The sequence below is a fragment of the Chiloscyllium plagiosum genome, chromosome 40 (assembly GCF_004010195.1).
Source record: "Chiloscyllium plagiosum isolate BGI_BamShark_2017 chromosome 40, ASM401019v2, whole genome shotgun sequence".
Classification (NCBI taxonomy): domain Eukaryota; kingdom Metazoa; phylum Chordata; class Chondrichthyes; order Orectolobiformes; family Hemiscylliidae; genus Chiloscyllium; species Chiloscyllium plagiosum.
In genome coordinates this window covers 10,511,638-10,526,764 of record NC_057749.1, presented here as the reverse complement: position 1 = coordinate 10,526,764, position 15,127 = coordinate 10,511,638, and the positions used below count along the sequence as shown (strand labels likewise).

Genomic DNA, 15,127 nt, shown 5'->3' with positions numbered 1-15,127 from the left:
TGCTGTTCCACTTTCAGCTTCTTTTACTTTGCTCTTCTTGTAATTCCTCCCAAGTCCCCCTACTTGCAACATCTTTCTTCTCCTTGAAAGACCACCTTAAAAACACTTTTCCATCCTTGCTTTTATAAATGCAAAGTGCTACATCATATATCTAAAATGACAAAATCTCTGCATCCAAAAACTAGAGGTATTAATTTGGCATAACTTTGAACTTACTTCAATAGGACACCATATTTTTCTTTTCTATGGTCTCTGTAAGCCATCCATGGCTTCACCTTCATTCTCTCTGGAAACATGCCTTCAGATTTAAACAAGATTGCAGCATCCTCTGGGTTAATAATGTTTACAGTATTGTTGTAACCAATCTTTTCCCTGGAAATGAATAAAAAGCTCAACATAATACATTTAAAGTAGCTGATTTAACAAACTGGATTGGATTGTTTCAAGAAGCAGTACAATTAATTTCTATTTTAAATACAATTCAGATGGATGACAAAATGATTTTTTCATTATGCAACATTATTTGCATTATTGATCCAACTGGAGATTGTAACTTCTTTTCAATATTCATTTGTTCAGTTCTAGAATTATATCTTTCAATGTGTTGAATGTCAGCTACTTATAGATTAGCCTTGGGACTTGTCTGAATCTGTAGCATAATTATATTCTCATTACAATTATTAGTCTCAACATAAATAAATTCATTTTCAAGCAGTATGGCTTTGATGCACTTCAACTTCAGGTTTACATTGCAAACAAATGCCTTGGGTCCTATTTTGAATTATTGAAAAGGCCAATCTTATAGTGTGAACCACAACATGCTATTTTATTATTTTGTGGGTGTTGGAGATTTGTTCGATCCGAAGCAGCCATCTTGTCACATTCTAAAAGCCTGGAAACCATTCTGAATCTCATATTAGTATCTGCTTGCTATGCTTGTATTTTCCCAGGCTCAGTGAGGTGGTTGGCCTTGCAGCCATATACCTGATAAATGAATTCTTTCCCAGCTTGGGAATCTTCTTCTTTTACAAGAACCTATTGTACTTATTTTTTCCCCAGCACCCATGATGTGTGTGTGCAGGTGTGAGACACAGTGAGAGACACAAAGTGCACGAATCTTTATTCAAATTCCACCACCAGGAAGACAGGAAAACACCCGGGTGGCCAGTGACAAACACTGCCCTTCACATCAAAGGACAGTGCTGTGTGATCAAAACAGTGAAGGGGAGGGTAGGGACTAAATCAAAATAGAGTTGGAGGGAGAAATGATGCACTCCACTCCCTGCGGCACCCACCTCTCCCTGAACAACTCCAGGGTGTTGGTCGACACCGCGTGCTCCTAAGAACCTATTGTATACTAACACTTGCTTATCAGCTACTAACCAACACTATCCAGACACTACGTGACTGAGGCTACTGACTGGGCAAAGTGCCTAACTTGCTCATTATACTGCAATTAACAGTTTGCTAATTGTTAAATGATTGTAACCTATATTAACACGCAACTTCTTCCGCGGTTACGTTAGAGCCCGGGTGTCCTTGGAGAAGGAGCACGCGGTGTCGACCAACACCCTGGAGTTGTTCAGGGAGAGGTGGGCGCCGCAGGGAGTGGAGTGCATCATTTCTCCCTCCAACTCTATTTTGATTTAGTCCCTACCCTCCCCTTCACTGTTTTGATCACACAGCACTGTCCCTTGATGTGAAGGGCAGTGCTTGTCACTGGCCACCCGGGTGTTTTCCAATCTTCCTGGTGGTGGAAATTGAATAAAGATTGGTGCACTTTGTGTCTTTCACTGTAAGAAAAAAAATTAACACGCAACTCTGTTTCGCGTCAGAGTGACTTGTGACCACTCGGTTGACTTGTCTCTCCCATGAGCTCACGAAAAAAAAGTAATTAACTCAAAGTTTGTGTGGTGCAATTTACTTTCCCCCTAAATTGGACTGCTACAAGTGAGTCACCCACTGCATAATTCATCCTATCCCCAACAGCTGGCATAGCCGGCAGGACCTCTATTTCACGAGGTTTCCCGGACTTTTCTCGAGTTTGTCCCTATTTTGTGCAACATTCCTGAGTTGGCGGGTTTTGTTTGCGGGAGATGAGATTACCTCCCTGAGTCAGCGGGTTTTCTTTTGAGACCAGATGGGAGACTTGATTTCACCGCTGGCGGTGTTTCCCTCAGCCATGAGCCAGAGTGAGTAGGATTGGGCTGTGGCGACAGAGGCTAGCAGTTTTAGTTTTGATTCTTAAGGATCAGATAGTAACATTGAGGCACTAGTGACTTGCTGCGGCAAGAAAAGTTGCGTTTGAAGACTTCTCCAAAGTTGCCCTGGCAGTTTGTAGCCATTCCTCGCTCTGAGCCAACAAGCATGAGCAGGGAGCTGGATTCCTTTGTAGCTACAAGATACGCTGAGGCAAGATTGGGTTGAAGGAGACCGCGCCGGACTTTGTGATTAGTTCGGTGACATTTGCCTTGAGTTGTTGGCTGGGATCCCGAGTTCTGGTGTTTGTCTCTGCTTCTCTGTTGTGTCTCCTTGTCTTGCTTGTTTTTGCTTTGCCTTGTCTTGTTCGCTTGCTCTGTTTAGCCAACATATAGATCAGTGGGATTGCAACTTTCCAAGCTTGACGGAGACAGGCTTCCCCCAGGGATGAAGTTACCTCGTTCTGTTGTGAATGGGGGGCCCGCAACACCTAGAACCTTCAAAAAGGATACAGCAGCACCATGGTAAATACGTGGAGTACAAGAATAAGGTAGGAGAACCGCTGGTATCCCCCGAGGGGAGGGAAATGTTTGGAGGGAAATGGCTGAGAGTCATTACGTTATCCTTTTTGCCTTGATCTATATGGTTGGCCCCATGGAAATTGGCCTTATGTTGGTTCATTTAAATTAGATAAGATTGATTTATTACTTAACATTCAGGGAGGGTGTGGTAATTCCACTTGGGATCATAACTATATGTTCACACCTCTTAAAATTTAGAGGTTGCTAAAGGTCACCAGCCTCCCAAAGTTAAGGATCCCCACTGGCTCTCTGAACACACATCTTGTGCTGTGCCTGTTTCACCTCCCCACACCCTATTCCCCTCAATACCCTAAAATCCCTGTTTCACTTTCTGACCTGAGCCCGTTATGGATGAGATTGTTGCGTTCGTTGCCACTCGCAACAGGCTGGCGTTGCTTCCGCACCGCCTGTCGGGTCCTGCCCCCAAGGGGGTGGTCCCACAACATGCATGTCAACGTCTGATGTTTCACTGCAACAGCCGCATGATTGTACTCTCCCTGGCCACCGCTACAGTACACACTTAAATCGACAACAGCTGCGTGTTGACTGAGGGAGGCACCCCCTCAGAGGTTGGCAGTCAGTCTCCCTTCCCACCTATCCGTTCCACCCTCCCCTCTGACCTATCACATCCATCCCCACCCCCATTCAACTATTGTACCCTTTGCTACCTTCCTAGCCATCCCCATCCCCATTTATCTCTCCACCCTGGAGGCTTCCTGTCTCTATTCCTGATGAAGGTTTTTGTCTGAAACGTCGATTTTCCTACTCCACGTTTACTGCCTGACCCGCTGTGCTTTTCCAGCACCACTCTGATTTAAACTTATTTCCAGCATCTGTAGTCCTCACTTTTGCCTAATCAGCAAGTGACAATTGCCTGGAATTATGATGGGTTGTATGCCACTTGACAAACCCTGGACCCAGGCAGAGATCTGTGGCATGTTACAGGACACTCCAGATCCAATAAAGTGACCTGTTCTCTTTTTTATAATTTGCTTTTACAAATCTGTGGTATTTATGACTGCCCCATGCAGGATGTCCAGACTTTATTGCAACTGGATTACGGTTCCCGTAGGTCTACCGTTAAAGGCTCTATTGATTTACCCTCACAACAGTGGGACACGGCTGACGACCGTTCTGATTGGTTAGGTAGATATGTCAAGGATGCTATCATGAGCCGCCAGACAGCACACTGACTTTGATGAAGTTACTCGCTGCTCACAAAAAAAACACTGAGACTGTCCCTGACTTTCTCACTCATTTCAGAGATATATGGGAAGGTTCAGCTGGCATTCCTATAGAGCTGTTCAAACCCTTATTACTTGCCTGCTTCATCATCATGCCCAGGTTAATAAAGCCCAGAACCTTACTTAGCGGATTGCCACGTGGAAGGATACTCTCACAATGCTCAATAACATGGACCGGCATAGTCTTTTTTTTACTCTAAAAGCGGTAAAGAAGCTTATCCTTGATTAGATTATATTCACCATCAATCACAGGGTCTATCCCGCGCTTACAAACGATTAATCAAATGTTGGCCTTGTGGTCAATAATGGGACTGAGAGCGTAACTGCCATGTGCACGATTCTGCACGATGGTTTGCGCCCCCATAGAGCACTTTTGTTCCACAACACTGACATCAACCTGACGACCCCCGTTCCCCTAGTGCTTAGGGCTGATGTGGGGGGGATGGTGTAGCAGGCTGCTTCGGTACGCCTCTCCCGGACTCCATCTGAAAATCCTATTATGGCAGTGGAGATGGGAGGGCGTTCCGTTCCGGTTTTGATGGATTCAAGGGCCACTCATTCTTGTGCACCTCCCTCTGCGGATCTACTTCTCAGTTCCGTAGTGTCGGTGTCTCTGGTATTGCTTTAATCGAGCCTCTGTCTTACAGTATCCCTATTACTGTCGGACCTATCAAGTTCCCAACTCCGCTATCATTTCACCCTCCTGTCTGGTTGCCTTGCTGGGCCGTGAGAACCTCTGCAAATGGAATGCTTCCATTCATTGTTCTCCTAAGGGTCTTATCTTAGAGATACCCGAGTCGTACTATGCTATTCTACGTGCAGCCATGATTGAGCCCCCACCATTAACCCCATCAATGGCTGCCGTTTACAGCCGACGCTGCGCCACTGAACCAATTCACTTTTTCTTTTTGATTCCTTTGTTACACAGCTGCAAGGCCCCTCATGTTTTTCTGTGCTGGATCCTTTTGACAGGCCGTCCCTTTAGAGTTTTTCATTGTACCGCTGCCCGACTCTGCACTCCCGACCTGTCATATTCTGCACTTGCTGACTCTCTCCTGAAGACAGATTCTGGTATTACCGTCACTGGCCTTTATTATATTGCACACCAGGGACTTTCTACTAATGTTTCCTTTTCAATTCTCCAATCTCGTTTTTTCCGGTCTATGGAGTCTCCTTTTATTTCCATTGTCCTTAAAAGCCCCTGGCTACTTAATGATTTAGCCTCTATGCTTGCGCGCCATCGTGCACTTCCCTGTTCATTCGATCTCATCTCCAGTGATTCGTCATCATTCTGCGTTGCTGCGCACAATACAGACCGTTTCTGCTTGCGCCTACCTGCTTCTATTGTTAAAACTATCTTCATTACTTTGGACCCCTCGGTCGTGTTCTCCTCCGATCGCTCGCAGCTTTTAGATGATTTGCCACCTGCGCTATGGACACTCCATAACCGTGTTGGTTTGGTCATCTCTGCCCTTCCTCACACGGTTACTTTGAAGGCTGGGACTCGCCTACTGTCGGTCCATCAGTATTCACTCACACCCAGTACTACCGAAGGGATCAGACCTGTTATTGCTTCCCTCCTGAAACAGTGCATCCTTGTACCTACACAGAGCCCCTGCAATACCCCCATCCTACCTGTGCCGAAACCTGGCAAACCTGACAGGTGGAGGTTCGTGCAGGATCTACGTGCTGTCCACGCTTTGTTGTTCCTTGTTCCCCTGTAGTGCCTGACACAAATACTATTCTCACTAACGTCCCTGCCTCCGCTACTTTTTTTTTAGTAGTTGACCTCTGGTCAGCCTTTTTCTCTCATTGTCCCCTGATAGTCAGTACCTTTTTTGCCTTTACTTTCAGCACTGCCAATATACATGGACTCGGCTTCCCCAAGGATACAGAGCCCCACAGTTCATGCTTACGCCGTTCAGCGAACCTTCGAAACCCTCCACATGCCTTGCAACAGTGTCCTTGTTCAATACGCCGATGATTTACTCATTGTCTCAGTTTCTTCTGATGCCTGTATGCAAGATACTGTCGCCGTGCTTCAGTGCCTGGCACAGGATGGTCACAAAGTTTCCGTTAAAATGCAGCTCTGCCAACCCACGATTCATTACGTGGGTCTCATGATCTCATAGGGTAGCAAGACCCTCGCTCCTGACCGTCTAAATGCCATTACAAGTCTCCCTCCTCCCACTACATGCACTAAACTTATGTCATTTCTGGGGATGGTGAATTACTGCAGGCACTGGATTCTTGATTTTCGTGAGATTGATGCGCTTTTGAGGGAGGCGTCTTCACCTAAGTAGCCATTGAAACTATAGTGGACCCCTGAAATGACACAGGCTTTTGAATAGTTGAAATCTATACTAAACTGTGTGCCTGCTTTGGGTCTTCCAGACTACTCACAGCCATTTCAACTTTGTTGCTGAGAGGGAGGGATATGCCTCTGGAATTCTGACACAAATGCAAGGGGATCTCTGGTGCCCTATAGCTTTTAACTCTGTTCAGTTGCCACCTGTTGTAAGGGGAATGCCGGCATTTTTGCAAGCTGTGGCGGCTGCCTTGGTAATGGTTGAAAGGTCTACACCCCTTGATCGTCCATGCACCTTTTTTTGTTCCACATTTAGGTTCCCTGCTGCTGAACTCTGCAGCTACCCAACATTTTACTGCTTCCAGGCATATGGGCTATGAGGTCATTCTATTCTCCCGGTCTAATCTTACCCTGTGCCGCACCCGGCTTTGAAACCTGCTATCCTCCTTCCTAAGACCAACCTCAGTGAAACCTGACCATGATTGTTTACACATTGTCCATGATATTGTTACCCCTCGCTTTGATCTTTCGGAAACCCTCTGGATAATCCTGATATGGTCCTTTTCACTGGTTCCTCCTTTCAGCCTTCTGATAGCATAGCCTGCCAGTGTCCTACGATGTGCATGCCTTCTGAGGTCCTTGAATCTGCAGGGTTCCCTAATGGTACTTCTCCACAGGCAGCTGAACTTTTTGGTCTCACGAACATGCATTTTTAGCTACTGGAACATCTGTTAACATTTATACAGATTCCTGCTATGCTTTTGGAATGGTGCATGATTTTGGCATTTCTGGAAGCACAGGGGTTTCATTACTACTTCAGGTAAACCATTACAACATGATCAGCTTATTAATCTTTTGGAAGACATTCTCGTTCCTTCGAGTATAGCTGTCATTAAATGCACTGCTCACACGGTTGCTGGGGATAGTGTCACACGTGGCAATGCTTTTGCTGATAAGGCTGCACAGGTAGCTGCCACTAATCCAACTATGCAGGTCTTGCATTCCCCTAAGATATGCCAGTTTCCCATTGTTCCTGACCTTTTAGAGGTTATCCATACTGCTCAACAGGCAGCCCCTCAATCTGAACGAATTCATTGGGCTCGTTTAGGTGCTGTAGAATCTAAATCCCCTTCGTCGTCTTATGCATTCTGACGGCCACATCTGCCCTAAGTCTCATCCACATGTCTGCCAACTCCATGAGCAGCCAGGGTAATGTCAGTAAGCGGGGCATGTGCCATGCAGTCTCACGTTTTTGGTATTCCCCTGGTTTCACTACAGCTGCTTGTGCTTTGTTATCACGCTGTCTTATTTGCTACAGAACAATAACTTGAAGCCACTGGCCAAGTTTGACCATCTTCCTGTCCCTTCTGGCCCCTTTGTGAAACTGCAGATAGATTTTGCATACATGCCATCAAGGCAGGGTTTCCATTATCTACTGGTGATTGATGATATATTTTCCAAATGGGTTGAGGCTTTTGACACCAAAAAGGATTAGATTAGGTTCCCTACAGTGTGGAAATAAGCCCTATGGCCCAACAAGTCCCTTCCCTCTGACTAACACACCTATTAAACATAGCCAATTCACTGACCTGCACACCTTTGGACTGTGGGAGGAAACCAGAGCACCCAGAAGAAACCCACGCAGACATTGAAAGAATGTGCAAACTCCCCACAGTCACCCAAGGCTGGAATCAAACCTGGGTGCCTGGCACTGAGGCTGCAGTGCTAACCAATGAGCCACTATGCTAGGACAGTTGTTAAATGTCTACTACAAAATGTCATCCCTGGATCTATTGACAGTAATAGAGGCACTCATTTTACTTCTAGTGTCATTGAAGCTATTAGCAGGGTTCCAGGGATTATCTGGAGGCATCACATTCCTCATCAGCCACGGTTCTCTGGTATGGTGGAAAGGATGAATGGCACTCTTAAAGCAGTCCTTACTAAAATATCACAGGATACGGGCTTGCACAGGCCTGATGCTCTGCCCCTTGTTCTATATTTCATCCAGACAACAGGCCTCACTCCTTTTAAGGTATTGATGGGCAGATCCATGCCTACTGCGACAAGGCCTCCTATCCTCCGTGATGTAGCTCTGCTCCTGACACAGGAGTCTCTGATTATATTGAGGTCCTGTCTCAAATTATCATTCAGAATCATGACACTGTCAAAGCAGCCATTCCTGTTCCTACCACTGATCCCATGCATCCTTTCCAGGGGATTACGTTATGAATAAATCATTTGAAAGGAATTCTCTCTGAGATGGATAGGTCCATTCCTTGTTCTTAATCCTAACTGTACTCAAGGTCCAGGGGAGACCAGAAGGGACACACATCACACAGTGCAAGAGGACGCAAGAGGGATACCAGTTGAACTCTGCAAAGTTACCTCCAAAGCCTACAACTGCAGATGGCTCAGCATGATTGCTATTACACTTATGTTGTTTTTGCTTATTTTTCTGTAATTGCATGTATTTGGCTGGGGCCTTCTGTATAATCTGGTGTCCTTGAACAAAGACTTGCATTTCAACACCTTCCTTTATATGACACATCTTTATGCACAGAAGGTCAACCACTCTACCTGCTGAGTTTGTGCACGTTCTTTTCCATTCTAAAGGTGGGGTTCCCTTGAGCCGTTCCTTTTAACAAGTCCGACACTGCTGAATGGTGGCTACATCAGGGTCGTTCTGCTGCTGTAGCATCTTTTCACATCCCTCCCTAGCTTCCTGTAGCTGATAACCGCCCCACCCTCTTATGGGGAGAACTCCCGCCTCCGCTGGCGATCAGCGGGATATAAGAAGGACACATTTAAAAGCTGGTTCCAGCCTCACTACAATCTCTCTCACACCTCCACCCCTGTTCCTCACCTATGTCACAGCCATGACTACACCCCTAGGAAGTATTTGCATTAAAAGCAAACATCCTTCAGGATTGCAACCTGGTTTCAATAAATGCTTTCACGCCATCCTCCATTCTTCATCTGCTTACCGGTCCACTGCAGATGGAAGCATACTTAATCTCACTTGCCAACAAGACTTCCATCAATTCTTTTACCACCTTTTGGACTGGAACCCAATGCAATCATTTATTGGCCTTCAATGGCACTCACTTCATTTTGTGGCCAAAAATCCGACCCCTGGCTGCCTACCTCCTGGACTGGCGGCTGTTTTTTAGGTTATGTTGTCCCTTTCCTTTACCACTGTCACACTTCACCTTTCGAGATGTCAAAACCTCTTACCAAGAGTGCACTTACTACCTTTCAGCATCTTTTAACTATCTTCTCCCTTCCCTATGCCACCCTCCAGCTTGAGGTTGAGATTCACCATATTGCAATCACTCTGGAAGAGATTACTAATGCTACATCTTCAGCCTTTGACCTGCTCAATGCACAGATGGTCACTGTCCATACCATTGCTCTCAAATCGCATGGCTCTCAACTACCTCTTGGCCAAGAAAGGAAGCACTTGTGCTCTTATTGGCTCTGACTGTTGTACCTGCATCCCTTCCTCTCGTGAGAACATTATGAACATTGCTGCCCATATTCGCATTGTTGGCCTCCTCTCTCCATGGCACTATCCCCTATTGGGATCTTTGGATTTGGATGGGTAGGTTGCTTGGCTCTTGGGCTTCTACACTCCAGGGCCTTGTGGTTCTCAGTGCTGTTTTTGTTTTGTGCTCTCTTATTATTTTCCTGAAACAATGCTGTGGCTGTTTCGGCTCCCTACTGATGCCGAATACCCTTGCTTCTTCCTAGCTTGTACAGCTTCCTGTTTTGGAGGTTCCCCCACCAGTGGATAACTTCATTGACTCCTACTGTCTTGAGCCTGGTGACCTTGACTCTGACAGTTACCTGGACGACTCTTAAACCCCCACCGCCCGACAACCCTCCTGGGTGTGGTTATGTCCCTCCTTTTGCCAGTTCCTCTGATCTGCCGTCCTGATTTGGTGAGACAAGAAAGGGAAGGAATTGAGAGATTTGTTAGATCTGAAGCAGCCATCTTGTCACATCTAATAGCCTGGAAACCATTCTGAATCTGTGTCTGCTTGCTATGTTTGTACTTTCCCAGGCTCAGTGAGGTGGTTGGCCTTGCAGCCATACTGATACCTTTTGAATGAATTCTTTCCCATAATGGGAATCTTTTTACAAAAACTTATTGTCTACTAACCAACATTATCCAGAAACTACGTGACTGAGGCTAGTGACTGGGCAAAGTGCTTAACTTGCTCAGTTTATTAATTGTTAAATGATTGTAACCTATATAACCACACAACTCTCTGTATCCCGTTGGAGTAACTTATGACCATTTGGTCAACCTGTCTCGTGAGTTCACGAATAAACCATCAATAACTCAAGGTTTGTGTTGTGCGATTTACTTTTCCCCTAAATTGGACTGTTACGAGCAAATCAGCCACTGCATAATTCATCCTATCCCCACAGTGGGATAAAAGGTACCCTTGATGAGATCATTTCTCATTGTGTATAGTACAAACTCATGAAAGGCACTTGAGCAATCTTGCTTGGTATTTAAAAGTGTCTGATCTACTTCAGGTTACGTGGGAAGGGTAAGGTATCAAGTGCTGGAGGAATTAGGTGAAGCTAGCTGTTTCATGATGCTACTTGTCGTAGTATCATGATTGGTGTTCTCCACCAACAATATGCTGACATCAAGTGAAAGAGTTGTTTTGCCGATCACCATGAGTAATGTGATATGAATTTCAATGCCAATGTGATGCTGGATATGTGGGACACTTGTTCCAATCACTGGTGGACTGTATCAAACAACACATTCCTTTGGGCGAGTGCAACAAATAAGGTGCTAATTGTATCCAACCCCGTCAGCACTTGCAAAGCTTGCAACACCATGAGCAACATTATAGGTAATTCTGCAATTCGACAATATTTGCTGGATAATTCTGTTGTGTAAATGACCACAAGTTACTTTTAATTGGGCCACTTCTTAAGAAATGTCTCAAACGGATACTTAAACAATTAATTTTTATTGCATTTGGCAATCAAAATAAGACTGCCTCAAGTAAGCAAGCCTCACAACCCAACTTAGCCATTACCAATTTAATGTCCAATTTAAGCTATGATTCCAACCAACAAGGTCTGTCTCTGGACGTCCAGGTTCCGATCCTTCTGCAGTGTTGTTCTCCAGAGTTCTGCTGCTAAAGAATCCTGAAGTTGAATTCATAAAGGATTTTAAGTCTTGTGAAGTTTGTAATGTGACATTATTGATGATCCTTTAGATCCTTTTGTCCATAACATTGCTTACACTTCTGGAGTCATGCTGGATAATCCTTTCTGTATCAAAGGATTATGTTGACAACTAATTTAGGATTGTCAACTGGGCTCACAGGATGACATTGTTGCATATAGTGAAGGATACATTAATGTTCAAGGTCTGTTTTTTCTGCAGACAGAATATGTAAACACACTCTCCCTCCTTTCAATGCAACAAAAAGGTGAAAGCCTATTGCTGGTTCATTTCTCAGGGCAGTGCCCTTGCCAACGTGCATGGTTTAAAACTTAAACAAAACCTGCCAGCTAACTGCCAGTCATCAAACTGACACATTCTTCATGGCAATATCTCTACCAAAGTCCACTTGACAATCACTCAGCACTCTCCTTTTTTGCAGTATGAATGTTGGTTTTCCCCTTGAATTGATATTCTTGTGAATTGTCCTGCTGAGTGCAAGACAGAAAAAAAGCTTCAACAAAATGTGGCTTTTGTTAGTAATACTCAAATTCTACACTCTCAAATGACCATTTAATCACAGAAATGTTATCTCAATCAATAGAGAGGTTCCCAGAAATGAAGTTGTTTCTTTCAGATCACAGATTTCATCACCAGCATTGCAAAGTTGCACAAAATAGATGACAAGCTGATTACTAAAACTAATCCCTTCACTGCAGCAGCCAGCACCACCAAGCTTTGTATTTCGTGGCAGATTACTTGAACATCCAGAACATTACTGAAGTGATGCACAGGGGCGTATGCTCCTTTGCCCAATTCCATGATTTTCATGGGCAGAAGGCAGCTCCACTTTATTAGCTTTCAACTGCTGTGAAACTCCAAGCACACTGTGTACAAAAATGCCCCTTTATCCTGGTAGCAGCTAGATTTCTTTTTCAGTTTTCTGCCTGAAGGCTGGTCCAATCTACAGTCAGAACAGTGAGGTAAGTCTTGAGTTCTTTCCAGCCAGAACCAGGAATTGAGTTGTTGCCATTAATCTGTTCCGCAGGGCATATAGCCAACTGAATTGATTGGCTGCCAATGAGATTGAACTGCTGTGGCAACACCTACATTTATATGCATGTTGCAGCCTGGAACTATGGTTAGTGGTGTTAGAGACTAAAATAGCACATATGATACCTTTAGGTTTTGATAATCTAAGGTACCATCATTTATTCGAAAAGCAGGTAAATTAGGTGGATAGCTGTCATCAAGATCATGGTAGGATTAATCTCTGGAATCCTAAATTCAAATGCCTTCAAAGATCAGGTGTAACATTGCAGTCCAGCTCTGCCAATGTTTGAAAGATATCAGGGCCATGTAGCTTATCCACACAGCATCCTCATTGAGAGGTATTATAATTGAACATTAGGAGCCCTAAGCACAACCAGTGACAGAAGAGGATATTGAATTTACTTTGAGAGTTATGATCTGTCTCAGAGGTATGTCACAATATGTCATAGAGTTCTCCAGCACTGAGACAGGCCCTTCAGCCCAAACTGGTCCATGCCAATTAAAATGTCTGCTCATACTAACCCCATTTCCCTGCACTTGGCCCATATCTTTCTAATCCTTTCCTATCCATGTATTTGTCCAAATGCCTTTTAAATATTGATAATGTATCCATGTCAAACACTTCTGCTGGCAACTCATTACATATCCAGATGTTTCCTTTTATTCTTTTCCCCTCTAACCTTAAACTGATGCCTTCTAGTCCTCGATTCCCAACCCTGGGAAAAAAACTGAGTGCACTCACCCTATCCATGCAACTCATGATCTTAAATGCCTCTTTAAGGTTACCTCTCTGTCTCTTGCAGTCTGAAGAAAAAAGTCCAATCTTGTCCAACCTCTCCCTATAACTCAGACCATTGAGTCCTGGCAACATTCTTGTAAATTTCTTCTGCATTCTTCCCAGGTTAATAGCATCCATCCTATAACAAGGTAACCAAAACTGAACACAATATTCCAAGTGCTGCTTCACCAGCGTCCTGTATAACTGCACCATAACTTCCCGACTTCTGTACTCAGTGCCCTGACTAATGAGGGCCAGTGTGCCAAAAGCCTTTTTTACTGCCCGATCTACCTGTGAATCCACTTTCCGAGAACTGTGAATGTAATCTCCAAGATCCCTCTGTTCTACTACACTCCTTAAGACCTATCATTCACCATGAAACTCCCACCTTGATTTAACTTTGCAAAATGGAAGACCTCACACTTATCTATATTAAACTCCATTTGCCATTTCTCGGCCCACTTCCCCAGCTGATCAAGGTCCTGCTGTAATTTCTGATAACCTTCCTCACTCCACGATACCACCTATTTCAGTATCATCAGCAAACTTACTAATCATGCCTTGTACATTCTCACCCAAATAATTGACATGGATAACAAACAGTAATAGGCCCAACACTGATCCCTGAGGCTCTCCACTAGTCACAGGTTTCCAGTCCAACAAGCATCCATCCACTAATACCCTCTGCTTCCTACCATCAAGCCAATTTTGTCATCAATTTGCCAGTTTGGTCTGGATTCCATGCAGCCTAACCTTCCAGAGCAGCCTACCATGTGGAACCTCATCAAAGGCCTTATCGAAATCCATATATACTATGTCCATCGTCCTGCCCTCCTCAACCTTCCTGGTCACTTCATCAAAAAAACTCTACCAAATTTGTCTGTGCAGGTTGATTAAACATACCTTTTCAGCAATTAATATATCTGATCAATAAGACTTAGGAGCAGAAGTAGGCCATTTGACACATCAAGGCTGCTCTGTTATTCAATGAGAACAGAAAATCCTCAACTCTACTTTTCTGCCTTTTGCCCATAACTTGATTGCCTTACTTATTAAAAATCCATGTCAGTCTTGAATATACTTAAAAACACAGCTCTACAACCTCCTGAAGTAAAGAATCACACAGATTCACCACCCTCTGAGGGAAGAAATTTTTCCTCATCTGTCTTAAATGGACAACCCCTTACTCTGAGATGTCCATTGGTCTTTGACTCTTCCATGAGTGGAAATAACCTTTCAGCATCTATCCCATTAAGCTTCCGAAAAATCTTATATTTCAATAAGGTCACCTCATTTTTTTAAACTCCAATGTGTCCATGCCCAACTTACTCAAACTCTCCTCTCAAAAAAATTCCTCCATACCTGGAATCAACCACATGAATCTTCAGTGGCATCCAATGCCAGTCCAACTTTTCGTAAATATGGGGACTAAAACTGTTCGTAAGATTCTAGGTGAGATCTAACTAGTTCTTGTATAGTTTTAGCAAGACCTCCCTATTTTTATACTCCTTTGCCTGAAACATTAAGACTGATGTTCCATTTGCTTTCTCTGATACCTGTTGAACTTCTTGAAATTGTCAAAAGGACATGCAAAATCCACTGTGCTGCAGCCTTCTGCAGTGTTTCCATTTAAATAATATTCAGCTCTTCTATCGTTCCTGCCAAGTGCATAAGTTCACATTTTCCTATAATACATTCCATCTGGGGCAGCACGGTGGCACAGTGGTTAGCACTGCTGCCTCACAGCGCCAGAGACCCGGGTTCAAT

General features: G+C 44.3%; 2 protein-coding genes across 7 annotated transcripts in view; one reads left to right on the top strand and one right to left on the bottom strand.

Annotated features, from left to right (window-relative positions):
- Window positions 1-15,127, bottom strand: part of LOC122542498 (cholesterol side-chain cleavage enzyme, mitochondrial-like) — a 40,710-nt gene that overhangs the window by 24,421 nt on the left and 1,162 nt on the right. For 2 of the 4 annotated variants that reach the window (XM_043680286.1, XM_043680285.1), the window contains exon 2: window positions 217-372. In XM_043680286.1, coding sequence (XP_043536221.1) covers window positions 217-372 — 156 coding nt within the window. Of the gene's footprint in view, window positions 1-216; window positions 373-5,857; window positions 5,905-5,940; window positions 6,068-15,127 lie in introns of those variants that run through there. The other 2 variants (XM_043680287.1, XM_043680288.1) reach the window with 2 other exon arrangements.
- The window catches only part of terb2 (telomere repeat binding bouquet formation protein 2), a 41,133-nt gene continuing 28,124 nt past the window's right edge, over window positions 2,119-15,127 (top strand). For 2 of the 3 annotated variants that reach the window (XM_043680293.1, XM_043680289.1), the window contains exon 1: window positions 2,119-2,192. The gene's annotated coding sequence lies outside the window, so the exon portion shown is untranslated. Of the gene's footprint in view, window positions 2,750-15,127 lie in introns of all 3 variants that reach the window. The other variant, XM_043680290.1, reaches the window with a different exon arrangement.